The sequence below is a fragment of the Somniosus microcephalus genome, unplaced genomic scaffold (genome assembly GCF_052327205.1).
Source record: "Somniosus microcephalus isolate GS21.2 unplaced genomic scaffold, FLI_Smic_1.0 unresolved_chr2, whole genome shotgun sequence".
NCBI classification, from domain to species: Eukaryota; Metazoa; Chordata; class Chondrichthyes; order Squaliformes; family Somniosidae; genus Somniosus; species Somniosus microcephalus.
In genome coordinates, this window is record NW_028225180.1 from 51,019,523 (window position 1) to 51,043,743 (window position 24,221).

General features: G+C 45.7%; 1 protein-coding gene across 1 annotated transcript in view; it reads left to right on the plus strand.

Annotated features, from left to right (window-relative positions):
- The window catches only part of LOC147092625 (NACHT, LRR and PYD domains-containing protein 3-like), a 60,335-nt gene extending 45,721 nt beyond the window's left edge, over nt 1-14,614 (plus strand). Inside the window, exons 5-10 of the mRNA XM_085975970.1 lie at nt 288-2,028; nt 13,311-13,397; nt 13,566-13,736; nt 13,878-14,048; nt 14,188-14,355; nt 14,527-14,614. Of these exons, the coding sequence (XP_085832096.1) occupies nt 288-2,028; nt 13,311-13,397; nt 13,566-13,736; nt 13,878-14,048; nt 14,188-14,355; nt 14,527-14,614 (2,426 nt within the window). The remainder of the gene's footprint in view (nt 1-287; nt 2,029-13,310; nt 13,398-13,565; nt 13,737-13,877; nt 14,049-14,187; nt 14,356-14,526) is intronic.
- Nucleotides 14,615-24,221: the final 9,607 nt, after the last annotated feature.

The following is a 24,221-nucleotide window of genomic DNA, read 5'->3' on the forward strand; positions in this document are numbered from 1 at the left end:
TAATGAGATGTCTGCAGTACATTGTGCGACTGATAGTATTCACCATCAGAGGCAACATTTCACCTTCTCCCAGCTCGCCATGTTAGTTCCCATGTAGATTTGAAACTGCTCACAGAAATTTCCCGTCAACCAAGATTCACATGAACTGTTTTGATTTTCTAACTGTCTACGATTAAAATTTCGAAATAGTTCGTGTCACATTTTACTGAAAAGCAGAGCGGTATATCTGAGCCTTCTTTGTCAATACAACTAACATTGAGACCACTTTCTGTCTGTTCTAATTGAAGATGTTCAACAGAAACACAAGGAAACACACCGGGTACAAACTGAAACAATGAGAGTGAACACTATCCTAATAAAGGAGAAGGTTAAGATTTTCCAGCTGGTTGATCGATACGCTGAGCTAATGGTCATTTCGACTGTTCGAGATCGGACACTTGTAGAACATGAACTGCTGGCAAGAGGCCGAGACCATGAAGAGTGGAGAGAGAAACATCTCCAGAGAGAACTCGAAAAAATCAGAACTGATCAATTGTTCCAGAGCTGTTTTTCCCGGATAAAATCCAATTCTGGGAGTTCAGGGGCAGTAAGCGGAGTCCCGGGGATTGGAAAAACAACAATGGTACAAAAGATTGTTCATGACTGGGCCATTGGGAAAATATACCCACACTTTCAATTTGTTTTCAGCTTTAAATTCCGGGATTTGAACGCTATTAACTGTAGGATAAACCTGAGGAATTTGATACTGGATCTGTATCCTTACTTTGGGAATATTCTGGGAGAGCTCTGGAAGAACCCAAAGGTATTGCTCTTTATATTCGATAGTTTGGATGAATTCAAGGACAGGATCGGTTTTGCTGACAATCGGAGAAATACAGAACCTCAGCACATGTGCACAGATCCCGAATGCTGGTGTGAAGTGTCTGACATTGTGTACAATTTAATACAGCACAAGCTGCTCCCAGGATGTTCAGTGCTAGTGACCAGCCGCCCCACTGCATTACATTTATTGGAAAAGGCTGAGATCAGTGTCTGGGCTGAAATCCTGGGATTTGTTGGTGAAGAGCGGAAGGAATATTTCAACAAGTTTTTTGAAGATCAGACTGTGGCAACAGCTGTTTTCAAACACGTGGAGGAGAATGAGATCCTGTACACCATGTGCTACAACCCTTCCTACTGCTGGATCCTCGGTCTGGCACTGGGCCCCTTCTTTACACAAAGAGACAGGAATCAGCAGCGAGTTCCCAAGACCATCACCCAACTTTATTCCTACTACTATATTTACAACATTCTGAAAAACCATGGCCGAGAGATTGAAAGCCCCCGTGATGTGTTACTGAAGCTTGGTGAGATGGCCTTTACAGGAGTCTCCAAGAAGAAGATTGTGTTTAGAAATGGAGATTTGATCAAGTACAATCTGCAACCTTCCCAGTTCATGTCTGGGTACATGGTGGAACTTTTGGAGAGAGATAATTCTGCCAAGAGTGTGGTGTACACATTCCCGCATCTCACCATCCAAGAATTTCTAGCTGCACTCTCTCAATTCCTGACTCCAGATCCCGGGGACATCCTGAAACTCCTCAGTGAAACCCACAGCAAGGAAGATGGGCGATTTGAGATATTTCTCCGTTTTGCTGCTGGCCTCTCCTCTCCACACTCAGCTCGGCCCCTGGAGGAGTTTCTGGGTCCATTTCTTCATCAAACCACCTGCCGAGTGATTGACTGGGTGAAGGAGAAGGTTGAAGGACAGATTGGAAACACAGAGATTGAAACTGGTAAAAGGAACCTCCTGAACACATTCCACTACCTGTTTGAGTCTCAGAATAAAGCACTGGCTCGGATCACAGTGGGATCTGTGGAATCAGTTACATTTCGTGGATTGTCATTGACCCCGATTGACTGTGCAGTCCTGTCTCATGTCATTGGACTCTGTGATAAAATAAAACACCTCGATCTGCGGGAAAGCTACATTCAGTGTGAGGGTCTCCAGCGGCTCGGACCCGCACTGCTCAAATGCCGGGAGTTGAGGTAACTGTTTATTTGTCTCTCAATGTTGGGTGAATTGTAGAACAGTCACAGATTGTGTTTTTTTCCGTAATGAAGGTAAACAAGCAGTTCAGTTAAACCAGAGAGAAGCAGATTCAACACAAAGATGGCCAATAATAAGCAGATCGGTCAGTAATTCCCTAAGGACTGGAGAAACTAAAATGGATCCTTGTGAACAAGTAAGGATTTTGCAGTCTTTATCAGATCAGCAAATATAGGTCACTGAGAATCTGATAATTTAATTACAATAAATCATATTTAATAAGATTGGACAGCGGAATTTAAAAATAAAATATAATCCGGCAATAAAGATAAAGTTAATTCAAAATATTTTAACTGGAAACAGGACAGAAACCCGAGTTTAAATCACTAACAGTTAGATATTTACTCCAATACTGTGCAGGGTGTGTCTTGTCTCAGGGAAGTTTTCCTGGATTGGGAATATTGGGGAACCTGGAATTCTTTCAGCTGTAAATGTTTAGAATTATTCACATCCTGAACATTGAGTAAAGATTGATATTCAGGATCTTAAATCTGACGGTAAAAAGGTTCCAATCTAACGTGTTGTGGGGTATTAGCCCCGGGGTACAGACACACAGCGGGGATCATACGGGCCTCACACACACCGGGTGGCTCCTGGGTAAACCTGGGGCAGTGAACCCGGGAATTCTCCATTATCCGCCCCGTGTGTGTGAGGCCCCGTTCGGGGAGGGAACTTTCGATATTCCCCAAAAACTGTCGGGCTAGCTACACCTGAAATAAATGTAGAGCCAGTTTAAAGGGAATAAAGTGAGAGACTCCCGTCCCCTATAAACTAGGGGCTCAGGGACATTTAAAATTGTAACGGGACAGAATACACTCTCCTTGATACATAAAATCCTGGGGGACGGATTTTACGGCAGCAGTTAGCGACGTTCCACAATATAACTCCCCCCGAGATATTATACAGATTAATATAATGCACAGAGTATAAAATACAGGGAATCACCGCTTTATCATTTAATTCTGGGAAAATTGCCCCATTCCTGTAAAATCCGCGCTTTAAGGGGCAGCAGAAATGAGACAAGTTTCTCCAAACATAACGCGGCCGATCACTGAGCTCCAGGAGGGTAATTCTGATCATCAGGGAATGAGACCGGACTCTGGGACGTTTAAAGGCTTCACTCAGACAGCACTTTATTTAATAAATGCATTTACTAACAGTCCCTGAATATATGGGGAGTTGGACAGAGTGAGATTCATTCCTAGTGACAGGTTCGGGGGGAATTTTGCCAGGGGCCTCAGCGGGCGCGATTGGTGGCGGGTCGGGTTGGAAATTGTATTTTTTCCCCAGCGGGTCGCGACCCCGCTGTCAGCATGCCGCCACTAGCCTTTCCCAAATGACGGATCTGTCAGCTCTGAGCAGACCTGACATGCAGCGACGGGGGAGCCAATTCAGGTCATTGTGACCCAAAGCATTAACAGCTATTTTCAGCTCACCTTCAGAGTTTACCAGGTCACTCACGGGTTCACGCTGCTCGGGGGTCACGTCACGTAAGCAGGGCAGGAGTTGAATGGCCATAGAATCAACTCATTACTTGACAGCTGGAAATAAGAACATAAGAAATTTGAGCAGGAGGAGGCCATTTGGCCCTTCGAGCCTCCTCCACCATTATATAAGATCATGGCTGATCATCTTCCTCCTCTCCACTTTCCTGAACTATTCCCATATCCCTTGATGCCTTTAATATTCAAAATCTATCGATCTCTGCCTTGATGACTAAAAAAGAGAAGATGAAATATGAGAGTAAACTGGCAAGAAATATTAAAACAGATAGTAAGCGCTTCTATAGGTATACAGGCAGAGAGTAGCTAAAGTAAACATTGGTCCCTTAGAGGATGAGACCGGGGAATTTATAATGGGGAACGGGGAAATGGCAGAGACTCTGAACAAATATTTTGTATCTGTCTTCACGGTAGACGACACTTACAACATCCCAATGATGGATAATCAAGGGGCCACAGGGAGGGGGGAACTAAAGACAATCACTAAGGAAAAAGTACTTGGTAAAATAATGGGACTAAAAGACAAGTCCTCTGGACCAGATGGCCTGCATCCCAGTGTCTTAAAATAAGTGGCTGCAGATATAGTGGATGCATTAGTTGCAATATACCAAAATTCCCTGGAATCTGCAGAGGTCTCAGCGGATTGGAAAACCGCAAATATAACACTGCTATTTAAGAAAGGAGGGAGACAGAAAGCAGGAAACTATAGACCAGTTAGCCTAGCATCTGTCGTTGTGAAAATGCTGGAATCCTTCATTAAGGAAGCAGTAGCAGGGCATTTGGAAAATCATAATGCAGTCAAGCAGAGTCAGCATGGTTTTATGAAAGGGAAATCAGGTTTAACAAAATTGCTGAAGTTGTTTAAGAATGTGACGAGCAGGGTGGACAAAGGTGAGCCAATGGATGTGATGTATTTAGATTGCCAGAAGGCATTTGATAAGGTGCCACGTAAAAGTTTACTGCATACGATAAGAGCTCACGGAGTTGGGGGTAATATATTAGCATGGATAGAAAATTGGCTAATTAACAGAAAGCAGAGAGCTGGGATTAATGGATAATTTTCCGCTTGGCAAACGGTAAATTGTGGGGTGCCACAAGGATCAGTGCTGGGGCCTCAACTATTTACAATCTACATTAATGACTTCGATGAAGGGACTGAGTGTAATGTAGCCAATTTTGTGGATGATACAAGGATGGGTGGGTAAGCAAGTTGTGCAGAGGACTCCAGGAATCTGCAAAGGGATATATACAGACTAATTAAGTGGGCAAACATTTGGCAGATAGAGTATAATGTGGGAAATTGCAAAGTTATCCAATTTGGCAGAAAAAATTAAAAAGCAAATTATTACTTAATTGGAGAGAGATTACAAAATGCTACAGTTCAGAGGGACCTCGGGTTCCTTGTGCATGAAACACAAAAAGTTAGCATGCAGGTATAAACGTAATCAAAAAGGCAAATGGAATGTTGGCCTTTATTGCAAGAGGGTTGGAGTATAAAAGCAGGGAAGTCCTGCTACAACTGTACAGGGTATTGGTGAGACCACACCTTGAGAACTGCATACAGTTTTGATCTCCTTATTTAAGGAAGGATATACTTGCATTGGAGGCAGTTCAGAGACGATTCACTAGGTTAATTCCAGCGAGAGGGGGTTGATTTATGAAGAAAGGTTGAGCAGGTTGGGCCTATACTCATTGGAATTTAGAAGAATGCGAGGTGATATTATTGGAAATATATAAGATACTGAGGGGGCTCGAAAAGGTAGATGCAGAGAGGATGTTTCTCCTCGTGGGGAAATCTAGAACGCGGGGGCATCGTTTCAGAATAAAAGGTCGCCCTTTTATAACTGAGATGAGGAGGAATTTCTTCCCTCATTGTCGTAAATTTGTGGAATTCTCTGCCCCAGAGAGCGGTGGAGGCTGGGTCATTAAATACATTTAAGGTGGCGATAGGCAGATTTTTGCAAGACAAGGGACTGAAGAGTTATGGGGAGCGGGCAGGGAAGTGGCTTTGAGCACAAGATCAGCCATGATCGTATTGAATGACGGAGCAGGCTTGAGGGGCCAAGTGGCTTATTCCTGCTCCTATTTCTTATGTTATGTTCATATGTTGAATATACTCAATGCCTGAGCCTCCACAAACCCCTGGTGTAGAGAATTCCAAATTTTCACACACCTGAGTGAAGACATTTCTCCTCATCTCAGTTCTAAATAGCCGACTGCTTATTCTGAGACTATGACCCCTGGTTCTAGACTCCCCAGCCAGGGGAAACATCCTCCCTGCATCTACCCTGTCAAGCCCTGTAAGAATTTTATGTTTCAATAAGGTCAATCTTGCTCTTCTAAACTCTAGAGAATATAGGACTAGTCTACTCAATCTGTCCTGAAAGGACAATCCCCCCATCCCAGGAACCAGTCTGCTGAACTTTCGTTGTACTCCCTCTATGGCAAATATATCCTTCCTTAGGTAAGGAGACCAAAATTGTATTCCAGGTGTGGTCTCACCAGGGCCCTACATAATTGCAGTATGACGTCTTTATTCTTATACTGAAATCCTCTTGTCATAAAGGCCAACATACCATTTGCTTTCCTAATTGCTTGCTGTACCTGCATAAAAACTCCCATCCCACAGCCGTTCACTTTCTAAGCTCAGAAACTGTTGCTTACTGCATCTGGAAGACAGATTGAGATTTATGCAGGCTGCAAATGTTTGGAGCAAGCTCCCTATCTACTGTCACTTCATTGGAACAACATCTCTCATCATTGACAGATTGCTTCTGTCATCTCAAGTTCACCTGCCATCTGTTACATCAGAATGGGTATGGCTTATGCTGCCTCACCTTTGTTCTCAGAATCTGACAACGATCAGCCCGAACACCATCAGTACCAGGCACACCAGCAGCAACCTTCGCCGCAATCACCTGATGCTGCACAGGACAAAGGGCATCAGTACCCGATCACATTGCTGCCCGAGGCGCCAGGGATGGCCTCACCAGAGCCAGATTTACTTCACTTACAAGCTTAAATTTTGTGTTTTATCATTTCTAGGGTCTCTGTGGTGTAGCGGGGACAGTTGGTAAACGAGGGCCATTGAGTACATCATTTAATTGGTGGTATTGATTTGATTTAATTTGAATTAATTAAAGGGTAAGTCATGTCAGGACAGCCCGGCCCTGTGGTATGCACCTCCTGCGCTTTGTGGGAACACAGGGACACTTCCTTTGTCCCTGGCGACTGTGTGCGGGAAGTGTATCCAGCTGCAGCTACTGGCAGACCGCATTGCGGCGCTGGAGCTGCGGATGGATGCATACTGAAGCATTCGCGAGGCCGAGGACGTCGTGGATAGCACGTTTAACCAGTTGGTCACACCACAGGTAAAGGTTGCACAGGCATAAAGGGAACGGGTGACCGCCAGGCAGAGTAATAGGCGCAGGCAGGTAGTACAGGAGTCCCCTGGGGTCATCCCCCTCGCAAACAGATATACCGCTTTGGATACTGTTGGGGGGGATGGCTTATCAGGGGAAGGCAGCAGCAGCCAACTTCCTGGCACCAGAGAGGAAGGAAAAAGCGGGGTAGAGCTATAGTAATAGGGGAATCTATAGTAAGGGGAATAGATAGGCTATTCTGCAGCCGCAAACGAGACTCCAGGATGGTGTGTTGCCTCCCTGGTGCAAGGGTCATGGATGTCTCAGAGCGGCTGCTGAACATTTTGGAAGGGGAGGGTGAACAGACAGTTGTCGTGGTGCATATAGGTACCAACGATATAGGTAAAAAACAGGATGAGATCCTAAAAGCTGAATATAGGGAGTTAGGGGGTAAATTAAAAAAATAGGACATCAAAGGTAGTAATCTCAGGATTGCTACCAGTGCCACGTGCTAGTCGCAGTAGAAATAGAAGGATATTTCAGATGAATACGTGGCTAGAGGAATGGTGCGAGTGGGAGGGATTCAAATTCCTGGGACATTGGAACCGGTTCTGGGGGAGGTGGGACCAGTTCAAACCGGACGGTTAGCACCTGGGCAGGGCCGGGACCGATGTCCAAGGGGGAGTGTTTGCTCGTGCTCTGGGGGAGGGTTTAAACTAAAATGGCAGGGTTTTGGGAACCTGAGCAGGGAGACAGAGGAAAGGGAAACAAGGATAAAAGCAAAAGACAGGAAGGAAAAAAACAAAAGTGGCAGTCAGAGAAATCAACGGTTTAAATCAAATATGGCCACAGTAAAGAATAATTGTAATAGATCTAAGAGCGTTAAGAAAACAAGCCTGAAGGCTTTGTGTCTTAATGCGAGGAGCATTCGTAATAAGGTGGATGAATTAGCTGCGCAAATAGAGGTAAACGAATATGATTTGATTGGGATTACGGAAGCATGGCTCCAGGGTGGCCAAGGCTGGGAATTCAACATTCAGGGGTATTCAATATTCAGGTAAGATAGGCAAAAAGGAAAGGGGGTGGGGTACCATTGCTGGTTAAAGAAGGGATTAACACAATTGTAAGGAAGGATATTAGCTCTGATGATGTGGAATCTGTATGGGTAGAACTGAGAAATACCAAGGGGCAGAAAACGTTAGTGGGAGTGATATCTAGACCTCCAAACAGTACTGCGGAGGTTGGGGATGGCATTAAAATGGAAATTAGAGAAGCGTGCAATAAGGGCACAGTAGTCAACATGGGTGACTTTAATCTACATATAGATTGGGCTAACCAAATTAGTAACAATACTGTGGAGGAGGAATTCCTGGAGTGTTTACAGGATGATTTCCTGGACCAATATGTCGAGGAACCAACCAGAGATCAGGCCATCTTAGACTGGGTATTATGTAACGAGAAAGGATTAATTAGCAATCTTGTTGTACAAGGCCCCTTGGGTCGGAGCGATCATAATATGATCGAATTCTTCATTAAGATGGAGAATTAAGTAGTTGACTCAGAGACTAGGGTCCTGAATTTAAATAAAGGAAACTACGATGGTCTGAGGCGCGAGTTGGGCAGGATTGATTGGGGAATTATCACTCAAAGGGTTGACAGTGGATAGACAATGGCAAACATTCAAAGACCGCATGGCTGAACTACAGAATTTGTTCATCCCAGTTTGGCATAAAAATAAAACAAAGAATGTGACTCAACCGTGGCTAACAAGGGAAATTAGGGATAGCATAAGATCCAAGGAGAAGACATAAATTGGCCAGAAAAAGCAGTAAACCTGAGGATTGGGAGCAGTTTAGGATCCAACAAAGGAGGACAAATGGATTAATTAAGAAGGGGAAAATTGAATATGAGCGTAAGCTTCCAGGGAACATAAAAACTGACTGTAAAAGCTTTTATAGATATGTGAAGAGAAAAATATTGATGAAGTCAAGCGTAGGTCCCTTGCAGTCAGAATCAGGGGAATTTTTAATGGGGAACAAAGAAATGGCAGACCAATTAAATACATATTTTGGTTCTGTCTTCGCAAAGGAAGACACAAATAACCTGCCAGTGATGTCGGGGAACATAGGGTCTGATGAAAGGGAGGAACTGAAAGAAATCTGTATTTGTAGGGAAATGACGTTAGGGAAATTGATGGGATTGAAGGCGGATAAATCCCCAGGGATTGAAGGCGGATAAATCCCCAGGGCCTGATAATCGACATCCTAGTGTACTTAAGGAAGTGGCCCTCGAAATAGTAGATGCATTGCTGATCATCTTCCAACATTTGATGAAATCTGGAACAGTACCCATGGATTGGAGGGTAGCTAATGTTACCCCACTATTCAAAAAAGGTGGTAGAGAGAAAACAGGGAATTACAGACCGGTAAGCCTGACATCGGTAGTGGGGAAAATGCTAGAGTCCATTATAAAAGATGTAATAGCAGAGCACTTGGAAAACAGTGACCGCATCGGACAAAGTCAACATTGATTTACCAAAGGTAAATCGTGCTTGACTAATCTACTGGAATTTTTTGAGGATGTAACTGGTAAAGTAGATAAGGGAGAACCAGTGGATGTGGTGTATTTGGACTTTCAGAAGGCTTTTGATAAGGTCCCGCATAAGAGATTAGAGTGTAAAGTTAAGGCACATGGGATCGGGGGCCAGGTATTGACTTGGATAGAGAACTGGTTGGCAGACAGAAAGCAAAGATTTGGAATAAACGGGTCTTTTTCCGAGTGTCAGGCAGTGACTAGTGGGGTACCGCAGGGATCGGTGCTTGGACCCCAGCTATTCAAAATATATATTAATGATCTAGACAAGGGAGCTAGATGTAATATCTCCAAATTTGCAGATGACATAAAGCTGGGTGGGCGTGTGTGCTGTGAGGAGGATGCCGAGAAACTCCAGGATGATTTGGACAGGTTGGGTGATTGGGCAGAAGCATAGCAGCTGCAATATAACGTGGATAAATGTGAGGTTATCCACTTTAGTGGCAAAAGCAGGAAGGCAGATTATTATCTGAATGGCAATAGATTGGGAGAAGTAGAAGTGCAACGAGACCTGGGTGTCCTTGTGCACCAGTCACTGAAGGTAAGCATGCAGGTGCAGCAGGTGGTTAAGAAGGCAAATGGTATGTTGGCCTTCATAGCTAGAGGGTATGAGTACAGGAACAAGGATGTCTTGCTGTAGTTGTACAGGGCCTTGGTGAGACCACATCTTGAATATTGTGTGCAATTTTGGTCGCCTTATCTGAGGAAGGATGTTCTTGCAATGGAAGGAGTTCAGCGAAGATTCACCAGGCTGATACCTGGGATGGCAGGAATGATGTATGAGGAGAGATTGTGACGATTGGACATTTACTCGCTGGAGTTTAGAAGAATGAGAGGGGATCTCATTGAAACTTATAAAATTCTGACAGGACTGGACAGACTAGATGCAGGGAGGATGTTCCTGATGGTCGGGGAGTCCAGAACCAGGGGTCACAGTCTAAGGATAAGGGTAGGCCATTATGACAGAAATGAGGAGGAATTTCTTCACCCAGAGAGTGGTGAACCTATGGAATTCTCTACCACAGAAGGCAGTAGAAGCCAATTCATTAAATATATTCAAGAAGGAGTTGGATATATTTCTTAAGGCTAAAGGGATCCAGGGGTATGGAGAGAAAGCAGGGACCAGATACTGAAATTGGATGATCAGCCATGATCGCATTGAATGGCGGAGCAGGCTCGAGGGGCCGAATGGGCTACTCCTGCTCCTATCTTCTCTGTCTCTATGATGTACACCCTGGCTGGCACATGATGCGTCAGGTTGGCACCAACCTACACCAACACCATAAAGCATCCTACAACGCCCAGGTCATTCCTTTCACAGTCACCAGCTGTGCGGGGGATACCGTTATGTCTCACCATTCACTTCAACTCACTAGGCCACTTCCAAAGGTGCACACAGATGTGTCCAGAAACGGAAAGTTTTCAAAAGAAAGATTTCAATGTTTGGCAGCACATTAACAGAAAATTCACATGAACATTGGCTAAAGCACTTTAGTGCTTTCCCTTGTGCGTTGTTATTCGGTGGCATTGGACTGGGATGATGGTGAGTGAGTGGTGGCGAATGAGATGGGGATGTGATAATGTAGATAGATAGAGAGGGATGGGTGGCGATGCAAGGTAAGTTGGTGTGAGTAAGAATGTGCAGGAATAGGGTAGGGAAGGCAGAGTGATGGGGATGTGATGAGTGGCACAGCAGAATGAGGTTGAGTGTAGCTTTGCAGTAACGTTTCATGATTTACTGAGATCATTGAAAGGTTTGCACCGCTGCAGCCTGGTGCTCCTGACGACATCCTTGCTTGTGTTGAAAGGATATTTACTTGTCCAAGCCTCTTTGGGGTTATCCCGGATCAGGCGTATTTCTCAGATGTTCACTTGCAACTAAAGGTTGAGGTAGCCGAATCCTAAAGACGCTTAACTAGGTCTAAAGGTCCAGTCTATCTCTCCCTGAAGGAAAGGAGCAACCCGAGAATATTACCGTTCTCCAGATGGCACTTTTAATAATTTTAGCCAGACAGTAAAGTCCAGGATATTATAAGGGTCCGGAGATCTCCTTCAGAAATATATAACTCTCCACCAAAGTGTGTACAGGGATTGGGTTCGCGAGTTATTGATACAAAATACTTATGTGAGACAATTCTAAAAATATAGAGATTTATTAAAAAAACTGACATGCAATTCACAGTTGGTGAATCAGTAAATTGCAACGTTAACAGTTCTAAAAAGAGAAAAAATACAATCTTATTCTTAACAGAGAATCTTACCTTTAAATCTTAACTTCGCTACGGTATTATAGTTCTTAAGCTTGTCTATTCAGGATATCCATCAATTATCAAGATCGCAGTTACCTTCAATCTCCTAGGTACAAAAGAGTGAAGGACTACAGAGCCGCCGCTGTAGTCGAGAATTGCTTTGCTCGATTAAAGTGAGTCTCATTATCTCATTCGAGACTCTTTTTCAGTTGTTTTTCATAAGGTTTCTGTTGATCCAAGTTAATTATCACCAATCATCTTTTAGCTGACCTACTTAAATTCTTGCTGCTACATCATCAATAGCTATTGGGAGTTTACCATATGTGTGCAAAGGGCAGATGTACCTTACCTCATGTCATTTTCAAGAGGTTTTAATCAAGATCATTCATCCAGGGTTGACCATTGCCTTGTTTTAATAAGGTTACCTATTCAGGGCCACCCATTCTTCTGCTTCAATAAGGTTACTTATTCAGGGTCAACAACTTGTCCTACTTCAATTCTTTCATAGCGCTTTCATAGTTAGGTTTCTAAATTTCAAAACCCAGTTTGTCATGTTTTAAAGAATTTATACGGTAGAGTTCCTTATAAAGATGTGCGGTTTAGGTTGATTGGCCATGATAAAAAAAATTGGCCCTTAGTGTTCGGGGGGATTAAATACGTGAGGTTACGGGGTTACGGGGATAAGGCTTGGGTGGGATGGCTGTCGGTGTAGGCGCCGGGTGCTAGGGTTTGGATGATCAGCCATGATCTCGTTGAATGGCGGAGCAGGCTCGAAGGGCCGAATGGCCTACTCCTGCTCCTATCTTCTATGTTTCTATGTACTCTTCAGGGTTAACCACTGTCTTCTCTCAATGAGGCCAGAATTCTTTCGGAAGGTAGGATTTTCAAATCCAGCTTGTCATGTTTCTTTAAAAAAAAAGTTATATCGTGTATTTATCTAAAAAGGATATATAGTAAAGTTCCTTCACAGTGTCTTCCGATGCAATGTGCAACCAGGCTGTGTTGGTGTCCTGGGGAGTTTTCTTCCGCTCATTGGAAGTGAAGAGAACCTCCTTGCGTGCTGTCACTCCCTTCATAAGCATATGGAGCAGTCATGGGAGAACCTGGGTGCAGCCCTGCATCTTTGTGCAGTGCTTGTCAGTGTTTGCAGCACCTCACTGCTGTAGAACACTGATAGCACAAATGTCAAACTAAATTTATTCATGGCCCCTTTAAGGATACCGGCTGCTGACGCGTGTCGAATGACGTCACCAGACCCGCTTCCTCTAATTGGCCAGAAAACTCGCTGGGCGGGGTGTAACCAGCCAATCAGTGGAAAGTATTTTTACAAAGCGGGGCCGCGACCCGGCGCCGACCCCAGCCGCACCCGTCCTGCCCATGGAGGGAAATCATGATGGGAAACCGGGTTATTAATGTCCTGAAGTACTTTCAGTGATTGCTGTAATATCCGAGAGAGAAACATATATCAGATCCGGGGTTTGATTCAGTTTGTTTCTCTCTCTGTGTTTGTGTTTAGACTCGGGAACAATAACCTGGAAGATTCTGGAGTAAAACTCTTGTCTGCAGCTCTGAGGAACCCGGACTGTACAATACAGAAACTGGAGTAAGTACCAGACTGTGAGATTGTGTTTATAATAACTGGATGTCTGACACTGAACATTAATAGAGTTATTAAAAAACACTGTACATTATTATTAGTATCAGTAATAGTGTTCTAAATAAGCTCTGGGGAATTACCCTGATTCCTGTTATTTCTCTCTCTGATCCCCAGGCTGGATGATGTCGGTCTCACAGATTCTGCTGCCGGGGATCTCGCCTCCGCTCTCAATGCAAACCGGTCACTGACGGGTCTGGACCTGAGTGCGAATAAACTGGGAGATTCAGGAGTTAAGCTACTGTCTGCGTCTCTGAGGAACCCGGACTGTAAAATACAGAAACTGGAGTAAGTACCAGACTGTGTGAGATTGTGTTTATAATAACTGGATGTAAAACACTGTACATTAGTAATAGCATCAGTAATAGTGTTATTAATAAACACTGGAGATTTACTCTGATTCCTGTTATTTCTCTCTCTGATCCCCAGTCTATGGGGTGTCGGTCTCACAGATTCATGTGCCGGGTATCTCGCCTCCGCTCTCAGTACAAACCGGTCACTGACGGTCCTGGACCTGAGTGATAATAAACTGGGAGATTCAGAAGTGAAACTACTGTCTGCGGCTCTGAGGAACCCGGACTGTAAAATACAAGAACTGCAGTAAGTACCAGACTGTGTGAGATTGTGTTTATAATAACTGGATGTCTGACACGACATTATTATTAGTATCAGTAATATTGTTGTTAATAAACTCTGGTGATTTACTCTGATTCCTGTTATTTCTCTCTCTGATCCCCAGGCTATGGGGTGTCGGTCTCTCAGATTCTTGTGCCAAGGATCTCACCTCCGCTCTCAGTACAAACCGCTCACTGACTGGTCTGAACGTGGGATTAAACTCCTTCACAGACCGATCTGTCCCCGCTCTCCGCCACCTTATATTGACCTGCAGGAGTCTGGAGCGGATCCAGTGAGTGTTTGTGTTAATGTTTAATTTCATAAATAAAATATAAACGGGATTCAGTCACATTATGGGTAATATTTGCCTGAATTTATTATTGAAATAATAACCCCAGTCTCACGGTTATTTATACTGTTGTTCAACCTGTTTATTTCCTGTTTAATCTTTAATCTGTTTCAGGCTGGGGGCGAATCAATTCAGTCCAACCGGAAAGAATCAGCTGGAGTCGCTGCAGGGAACAAGACGTGGACTGAGCGTGGAAGTGTAAACATTTCAATTGATGACCATCACTGGTCATTTTTGGCCGATATTCTGCCCCTCCCCTTTAAGTGGCCATTTAACGGTTTCCATCTCGAGTTGAGCGCGCGTCATCTCCCATTGTGAGGTCAGAGGCCCAGCCACAGGGTCACGAGACTCAGCCACCCGGCCCCACAGCGCTGCTTCTGCAGGATATCTGGGGCTGAATGTTCCCCAATGGGGCACTGGGGAAATGCACAGACAGGAAGGGCCCAGGGTGGGGCTCAGTCTGGGCTGCAGTGGGACACTGACAATTGCACTCAGTATTCCTGAGTGACTCTCCCAGTGAGGAGTCAGACTCTGTAACAAGTGTCCCCGTGTACAGTGTGTGTCTCTCCCAGTGAGGTGCCAGACTCTGTAACAAGTGTCCCTGTGTACAGTGTGTGTCTCTCCCAGTGTGGAGTCAGACTCTAACAAGTGTCTCTGTGTAAAGTGTGTGTCTCCCAGTGTGGAGCCGGAGTCTGTAACAAGTGTCCCTGTGTACAGTATGTGTGTCTCTCCCAGTGAGGAGTCGCACTCTGTAACAAGTGACCCTGTGTACAGTGTGTGTCTCCCAGTGAGGAGTCTGACTCTAACAAGTGACCCTGTGTACAGTGTGTGTCTCCCAGTGAGAAGTCGCACCCTGTAACAATTGTCCCTACAACCCTCCGAGATCTCTCCTCTGACCTGTTGTACATCCTCGATTTTCGTTGCTCTACGTTGGTGCCATGCCTTCAGCTGCCAAGGCCCTACACTCTGGAATTATCTCCCTAAACCTGTTCCGAGCTCTACCTCTCTCTCCTCCTCATTTTAGACGCTTCTTAAAACCGTCCTCTTTCACCGAGCTTTGGGCCATCTCTCCTAAAATCTCTGTTGCTAACTGTCAAATTTTGTTTGAAAAGTTGTCTTTTGACGTTTCATTACATTAAAGCCGCTATATAAATGGAAGTTATTGTTGTCCCTGTGTTGTTAATAAAACTCCACTGCTTACTTCAGCTCACGCCTGGCCTCCTCGTTATTTTCATAAAAACTGGCTTCATTGTTTTAATATGTTAAATAAAGTTTCCTCAAATGCACATCCTACCTTCTCCAAACGACACTGTAGATGCGACCTGTCGGTCTATTGAAGCTGGTGGGTCTTACTCGGGAGGCTGGATATACAATTTACACAAGATGGTGAGACTGAGTGTCAGCAAAAGAGCGCAGCTGGGACTCTAAAAATGGCGCCCCACAGGCAACGGGAAATGGCCGCCATGACCTGTCGCAAAATGGTCAACATCACCCTGCAGCAAAATGGCCCCCATCAATCTGCAACAAATCATAAAATCATACAGTCCATTCGGCCCATCCTGCCTGTACCGGCTCTTTGAAAGTGCGATCCAATTAGTCCCTCTCTCTCCCCGTAGCCCTGCAAACTGTGTCTTTACAAGTATACAAGTACAATCTGCCTCCACCACCCTTTCAGGCAGTGCATTCCAGATCAGAACAACTCCCTGCAGAAAAAATCCTCATCTCTGCTCTGGTCCTTTTGTCCTTTGTTTACCCACTCTCCTGCCACTGGAAATAGTTGCTCCCTATTTACTCTATCAAAACCCCTCAAGTGGCCTCCATGTCCCCTCAAAGTTGTCACATCGCTCCGAAGCACAAGCATTATTTTGAAATGTCCATCCACGGGTTCATGTTTACGACGTTAATTTCCTCTCTGCCCCTGTTCATCACGGACCGAGTTAACATGTTTTGTAACATTGCAGGCCGGGCTACTTTAACCCAATCTTTAAGCTCTTTAAAACACGGGCCACAATCGAACAGGAACTCGTTAACCCAAGGTAATGAAACCAAGGCCCCGAGAGGAAATAAACCCCAGGTAATAAACAGAAATAACTCAATTGGGCCCCTTTGGCTACAACCTGTGGAGGAGGCCTCGGTCAGTCCCCTCTGGAGGAGGTCTCGGTCAATCTCCTCTGGAGGAGGTCTCAGTCAGTCCCTTCTGGAGGAGTTCTCGGTCAGTCTCCTCTGGTGAACATCTTGGTCAGTCTCCTCTGGTGAACATCTCGGTCAGTCTCCTCTGGAGGAGGTCTCAGTTAGTCCCCTCTGGAGGAGGTCTCAGTTAGTCCCTTCTGGAGGAGTTCTCGGTCAGTCTCCTGTGGAGGAGGTCTCGGTCAGTCTCCTCTGGAGGAGGTCTCGGTCAGTCTCCTCTGGAAGAGGTCTCGGTCAGTCTCCTCTGGAGGAGGTCTCGGTCAGTCTCCTCTGGAGGAGGCCTCGCTCAGTCTCCTCTGGAGAAGGTCTCGGTCAGTCTCCTCTGGAGGAGGTCTCGGTCAGTCTCCTCTGGAGGAGGCCTCGCTCAGTCTCCTCTGGAGAAGGTCTCGGTCAGTCTCCTCTGGAGGAGGTCTCGGTCAGTCTCCTCTGAAGGAGGTCTCGGTCAGTCTCCTCTGGAGAAGGTCTCGGTCAGTCTCCTCTGGAGAAGGTCTCGGTCAGTCTCCTCTGGAGGAGGGCTCGGTCAGTCTCCTCTGGAGGAGGTCTCGGTCAGTCTCCTCTGGAGGAGGCCTCTGTCAGGCCCAGGGAGGAGGTAAAAGGGCATGTGTTGCATTACTTGCACTTGCACGGGAAGGTGCCAGGGTGTCACGGAGGAAGCGAACCCTTCGGAATGTTGAAAATGAGGGTTGCCGATGATGCATTTGGTGGTGGGATCACGTTGAAGGTGGTGGAAATGGCGGACGATGATCCATTAAATGTGAAGGCTGGTGGGGTGAAGGTGAGGACAATGGGAACCCTATCGTGGTTCTGGGAGGGAGGGGAAGGGTAGAGAGCAGGAGTGCAGGAAATGGATTGGACACGGTCGAGGGCCATATAAACAACGGTAGAGGGGAACCCTCGGTTGACGAAAAAGGACATATCGGAAGCACGAGTATTGAAGGAGGCATCATCAGACCAGATGCGGCATAGATGGAGAAATGGGAGAATGGAATAGAGTCCTTAGAGGAAGCAGGGTGGGGGGAAGTGTAGAGCAGGTAGCTGTGCGAGGCAGTGAGCTTAGAGTAAATGTTTGTCAAATCAAATCAACCTTTATTGTCATTGTTAGTGCACAAGTGCAGTACTACAAAATGTAGGCTTGCGGCTCCCGAGAGTGTACATTTGGATTTAGACATTTAAACATTCAACATACATTTGGCTTGTAGTATATTAACATAAACATAACCATAATAAAGTGCATTGGCAGATGTGCAGGCTATAGACAGCCTATACCCAGAAATGGAGACAGGGAAGTCGAGGAAGGGAATCATAAAGTCGGAGATGGACCATGTGAAAGTGAGGGAAGGGTGGAAATTGGAAGCAAAGTGAATGAAATTTTCGAGTTCAGGGTGAGAGGAGCAAACGATACCGATAGAGTCATCAATGTACCAGAGAATAGAGGTGAGGGATGGGACCTGAGTAGGACTGGAACGACCAATGTTTCACATATCCCACGAAAAGTCAGGCATTTCTAGGGCCCATGCGGGTTCCCAAAGCAACGCCTTTAATTTGGAGAAAGTGAGTGGAGTCAAAGGAGAAATTGTTCAATGTGAGAACAAGTTCAGCCAGGTGGAGCAGGGTTGATGGATGGGGACTGGTTTGGTCTATGTTCAAGGAAGAAGTGGAGCGCCCTAATTCCGTCCTGGTGGGGGATGGAGGTGTAGAGGGATTGGATGTCCATAATGAAAAGGAGACGGTTGGGGCCAGGAAACTGGAAAATGTTAAAGTGGCAGAAGGCATCGGAAAATTCAGGAATGTAGGTGGAAGAGACTGGACAAGCGAGAAAAAAATAGTCGGGATAGGAAGAATTCAGCTCCATGGGACAAGAACAGGCTGGAATGATGGGTCTAGCATTAATGTGGAGCTTGTGATGGAGTTAGAAACAGAATGTGTGGGGTTGGGGGACTATGAGGTTCACAGCCATGGAGGGAAGATCTCCAGAGGAGATGAGCTCAGTGACAATCTTGAAAACAATGGCTTGATGTTTGGTACTGGGGTCATGGTCCAGGGGGATGTAGGAGGGAGAGGAGGAGAGTTCGCATAGAGCATCTGCACGGTTCAGGTTAGTTCGCCAAACAACAACAGCACCACCCTTGTCAGCAGGTTTAATGACAATGTTCGGGTTGGATCTGAGAGAATGTAATGCTGCACGTTCAGAGGGAGGTAGGTTGTGTGAGTGAGGGAGCAGAGAACTGGAGATGGCAGTTAGCAATAAATGGATTGTGAGAGGGTTAGACGCCAAAGGGAGGGGTCCAGGTAGAACGAGAATTCTGAAAGTGGGGAAAAGGGTCCGCTGTGTGGGGGGACGACTCCCAGCCAATGAAGTGGTCATAGAGTTGAAGGCAATGGAAAAAGAGCTTAGCACCTTGCCGAACTCGAAATTCGTTGACATGGGAGCGTCAGGGGATGAAGCTCAGGTCTTTGCTGAGGACGGATCCTTCTGGATCGGAGAGGGGAAGGACAAAGGAGATAGTGAAAACACGGCAAGGGGAGAGGTTGGAAGAAGGGATGTGGTCAGAGGAGAGTGAAGGGGAAGAAGGTACTGCAGAGGCGTTGGTATACACGAGTTGTTGAAGCTTGCGATCCTAGACACCTGAAAGGAGGAAAAACAGTTTTTTGTTGAAGTGTCGGATGAGGAATAGGATGAAATGGAACTGCTGAACAGGACAGCTTTGAGATAGAGTGAGTCTCAGACTGAGAGGATTTTCCTCCAGAGAGGTGGAACACTTTCGATTGGGAGTCACCCACCCTTGGGGTCCCCACCCTGGGACCCACCCATCCAGTCACCACCTCGCCCAGAGACCCACCCACCCAGGTTCCCACCAACTGAGACACACCCCGAGCTACACTGCACACTGGGTGAGACCCACCCATACACCACCCAACCCGAGAACCTACCCACCCAGGGACCCACCAACTGAGACACACCCCACACTGGGACAGACCCACCCATACACCACCCCATCCAGAGACCCACCCAGAGACCCAGCAACCAAGCCACACCCCACACTGGGAGCCAGCCACCCTGGTGAGCAGGTTGGAGACTGCAGGCTGGAGCTCCTCTCCTGAGCCTTTGACATGTTGGTTATCGCGCTTGCATGCCCTGTGTTTCTGCCAAATCTTATGTTGATCCAGGTAATGCGGCCCAGGACCAGACAGCTCTGACCAGGAACATTCCAGGACCTTTTGTTTTTTTTAAACCTTAGTATTTCTTGTGAATATTACTAGTTTGATATAGTAATAAACAATCGATTCACGTCTGCGGCTGCAGAAATGCCTGTCTGTTCTCCCAGCTATCGAATCCCCTGCCACTATTGCTTTTCCGATCTTCCTCCTCCCTCCCGCCCCTATACAGTTGAGCCATCCATGGTGCCATGGGCTTGGCTCTGGCTGTACTCCCCAGAGGGACCATCGCCCTTACCAGTACTGAATATTGGTTGGTGAGTGAGATGCACCCAGGGACACCGGCACTACCTGCCTGGTCCTCCTTGTCTGTCTGGCGGTCACCCATTCCCTCTGTGCCTGCACTCTCTTATGTTGCGGGGTTACCACCTCCTGAAACATGTTATCCATGTAGCTCTGAGCCTCACGGATGCACCGCAGTGACGCCACCTGCTGTTCAAGCTCCAAAACCTGTGTACAGGAAGTGTCGTCGGTTGGAGGAGCTCAAACTTTTCATTACCTTTCAGCTGATCTCCCGAACACCTCCATCACCATCCCGGGGTATCTCCTGTCCCACCGGCAGTACAGACCCACCAGGGGCGCTGGTACAGTGGTATACAGTCGGGAAGGAATGGCCCTGGGAGTTCTCAACGTTGACTCCGGACTCCATGAAGTCTCCTGGCTTCAGGTCAAGCATGGGCAAGAAAACCTCCTGCTGATTACCTCCTACTGCCCTCCCTCCACTGATGAAACAGTACTCCTCCATGTTGAACACCACTTCGAATAAGCACTGAGAGTAGCAAGGGCACAGAATGTACTCTGGGTGGGGGACTTCAATGTCCATCACCAAGAGGGCTCGGTAGCACAACTACTGAACAAGCTGGCTGAGTCCAGAAGGACATAACTGCCAGTCTGGGCCTGCGGCAGGTGGTGAGTGAACCAACATGAGATATTGGAACCGGTTCTGGGGGAGGTGGGACAAGTTCAAACCGGACGGTTTGCACCAATGTCCTAGGGGGAGTGTTTGCTAGTGCTCTGGGGGAGAGTTTAAACTAAAATGGCAGGGGGTTGGGAACCTGAGCAGGGGGACAGAGTAAAGGGAAACAAGGATAAAAACAAAAGATAGGAAGGAGAAAAAACAAAAGTGGCAGTCAGAGAAATCAACGGTTTAAATCAAACATGGCCACAGTAAATAATAATTCTAATAGGTCTAAGTGCGTTAAAAAAAACAAGCCTGAAGGCTTTGTGTCTTAATGCGAGGAGCATTCGTAATAAGTTGGATGAATTAGCTGTGCAAATAGAGGTAAACAAACATGATTTGATTGGGATTACAGCAACATGGCTCCATGGTGGCCAAGGCTGGGAACTCAACTTCCAGGGGTATTCAATATTCAGGACAGATAGGCAAAAAGGAAAGGGAGCTGGGTAGAATTGCTGGTTAAAGAAGGGATTAACACAATTGTAAGGAAGGATATTAGCTCTGATGATGTGGAATCTGTATGGGTAGAACTGAGAAATACCAAGGGACAGAAAACGTTAGTGGGAGTGGTGTATAGACCTCCAAACAGTAATGCAGAGGTTGGGGATGGCATTAAAAGGGAAGTTAGAGAAGCGTGCAATAAGGGCACAGAAGTCATCATGGGTGACTTTAATCAACATATAGATTGGGCTAACCAAATTAGTAACAATGCTGTGGAGGAGGAATTCCTGGAGTGTTTACAGGATGGTTTCCTGGACCAATATGTCGAGGAACTAACCAGAGATCAGGCCATCTTAGACTGGGTATTATGTAACGAGAAAGGATTAATTAGCAACTTTGTTGTACGAGGCCATTTTCCTCGGAACGATCATAATATGATCGAATTATTCATTAAGATGGAGAATGAAGTAGTTGACTCAGAGACTAGGGTCCTGAATTTAAATAAAGGAAACTATGATGGTCTGATGCACGAGTTGGGTAGGATTGATTGGGGAATGTCACTCAAAGGGTTGACGGTGGATTGGCAATGGCAAACATTCAAAGACCGCATGGATGAACTACAGAATTTGTTCATCCCAGTTTCGCATAAAAATAAAACAAAAAATGTGACTCAACTGTGGCTAACAAGGGAAATTAGGGATAGCATAAGATCCAAGGAGAGGACATATAAATTGGCCAGAAAAAGCAGTAAACCTGAGGATTGGGAACAGTTTAGGATTCAACAAAGGAGGACAAAGGGGTTAATTAAGAAAGGGAAAATAGAATATGAGAGTAAGCTTGCCGGGAACATAAAAACTGACTGTAAAAGCTTTTATAGATATGTGAAGAGAAAAAGATTGGTGAAGTCAAGCATAGGTCCCTTGCAGTCAGAATCAGGGGGAATTATAATGGGGAACAAAGAAATGGCAGACCAATTAAGTACATATTATGGTTCTGTCTTCATAAAGGAGGACACAAATATCCTCCCAGAGATGTCGAGGAACATAGGGTCTGATGAAAGGGAGGACTCAAAGAAATCAGTATTTGTAGGGAAATGGTGTTAGGGAAATTGATTGGATTGAAGGCCGAAAAATCCGCAGGGCCTGGTAATCTACATCCTAGGGTACTTAAGGAAGTGGCCCTAGAAATAGTAGATGCATTGCTGATCATCTTCCAACATTTGATGGAATCTGGAACAGTACCCATGGATTGGAAGGTAGCTACTGTTACCTCAACATTCAAAAAAAGTGGTAGAGAGAAAACGGGGAATTACAGACCGGTAAGCCTGACATCGGTAGTGGGGAAAATGCTAGAGTCCATTATAAAAGATGTAATAGCAGAGCACTTGGAAAACAGTGACAGGATTGGACAAAGTCAACACGGATTTACAAAAGGTAAATCGTGCTTAACTAATCTACTGGAATTTTTTGAGGATGTAACTAGTAAAATAGATAAGGGAGAACCAGTGGATGTGGTGTATTTGGACTTTCAGAAGGCTTTCGATAAGGTCCCGCATAAGAGATTAGCGTGTAAATTTAAGACACATGGGATTGGGGGCAAGGTATTGACTTGGATAGAGAACTGGTTGGCAGACAGAAGTCAAAGATTTGGTATGAACGGGTCTTTTTCCAAATGGCAGGCAGTGACTAGTGGGGTACCGCAGGGATCGGTCCTTGGACCCCAGCTATTCACAATATATCTTAATGATCTAGACAAGGGAACTAGATGTAATATCTCGAAATTTGCAGATGACACAAAGCTGGGTAGGCGTGTGTGCTGTGCGGAGGATGCCGAGAAACTACAGGATGATTTGGACAGGTTGGGTGATTGGGCAGAAGCACGGCAGATGCAATATAACGTGGATAAATGTGAGGTTATCGACTTTTGTGGCAAAAACAGGAAGGCAGATTATTATTTCAATCGCAATAGATTGGGAGAAGGGGAAGTGTAACGAGACCTGGGTGTCCTTGTGCAGGTGCAGCAGGCGGTTAAGAAGGCAAATGGTATGTTGGCCTTCGTAGCGAGAGGATTTGAGTACAGGAATAAGGATGTCTTGCAACAGTTGTACAGGGCCTTGGTGGGACCACATCTTGAGTATTGTGTGCAGTTTTGGTCGCCTTATCTGAGGAAGGATGTTCTTGCCATGGAAGGAGTTCAGCAAAGATTCACCAGGCTGATACCTGGGATGGGAGGAATGACTTATGAGGAGAGATTGGGATGATTGGGATTTTACTCGATGGAGTTTAGAAGAATGAGAGGGGATCTCATTGAATCTTATAAAATTCTGACAGGACTGAACAGACTAGATGCAGGAAGGATGTTCCTGATGGTCGTGGAGTCCAGAACCAGGGGTCACAGTCTAAGGATAAGGGGAAGGCCATTTAGGACAGAAATGAGGAGGAATTTCTTCAACCAGAGAGTGGTGAACCTGTGGAATTCTCTACCACAGAAGGCAGTAGAGGCCAATATATTAAATATATTCAAGAAGGAGTTGGATACATTTCCTAAGTCTAAATGGATAAAGGGTATGGGGAGAAAGCAGAGACCGCGTACTGAATTTGGATGATCAGCCATGATCGCATTGAATGGTGGAGCAGGCTCGAGGGGCCGAATGGCCTACTCCTGCTCCTATCTTCTATGTTTCTATGTTTCAATATGAGAGAAAAATCTACTTGACTTCGTCCTCACCAATCTACCTGTCGCAGATGAATCTGTCCATGACAGCTTTGGCAGCAGTGACCACCGCACAGTCATTGTGGAGATGAAGTCACGTCTTCACACTGACAACATCCTCCATCGTGTTGTGTGGCACTACCACCATGCTAAATGGGATAGATTCAGAACAGATCTAGAAGCTCAAAACTGGGCATCCATCAGGTGCTGTGGGCCATCAGCAACAGCAGCAGAATTGAATTCCACCACAATCTATAACCACATGGCCCGGCATATCCCTCACTCTACCTTTACC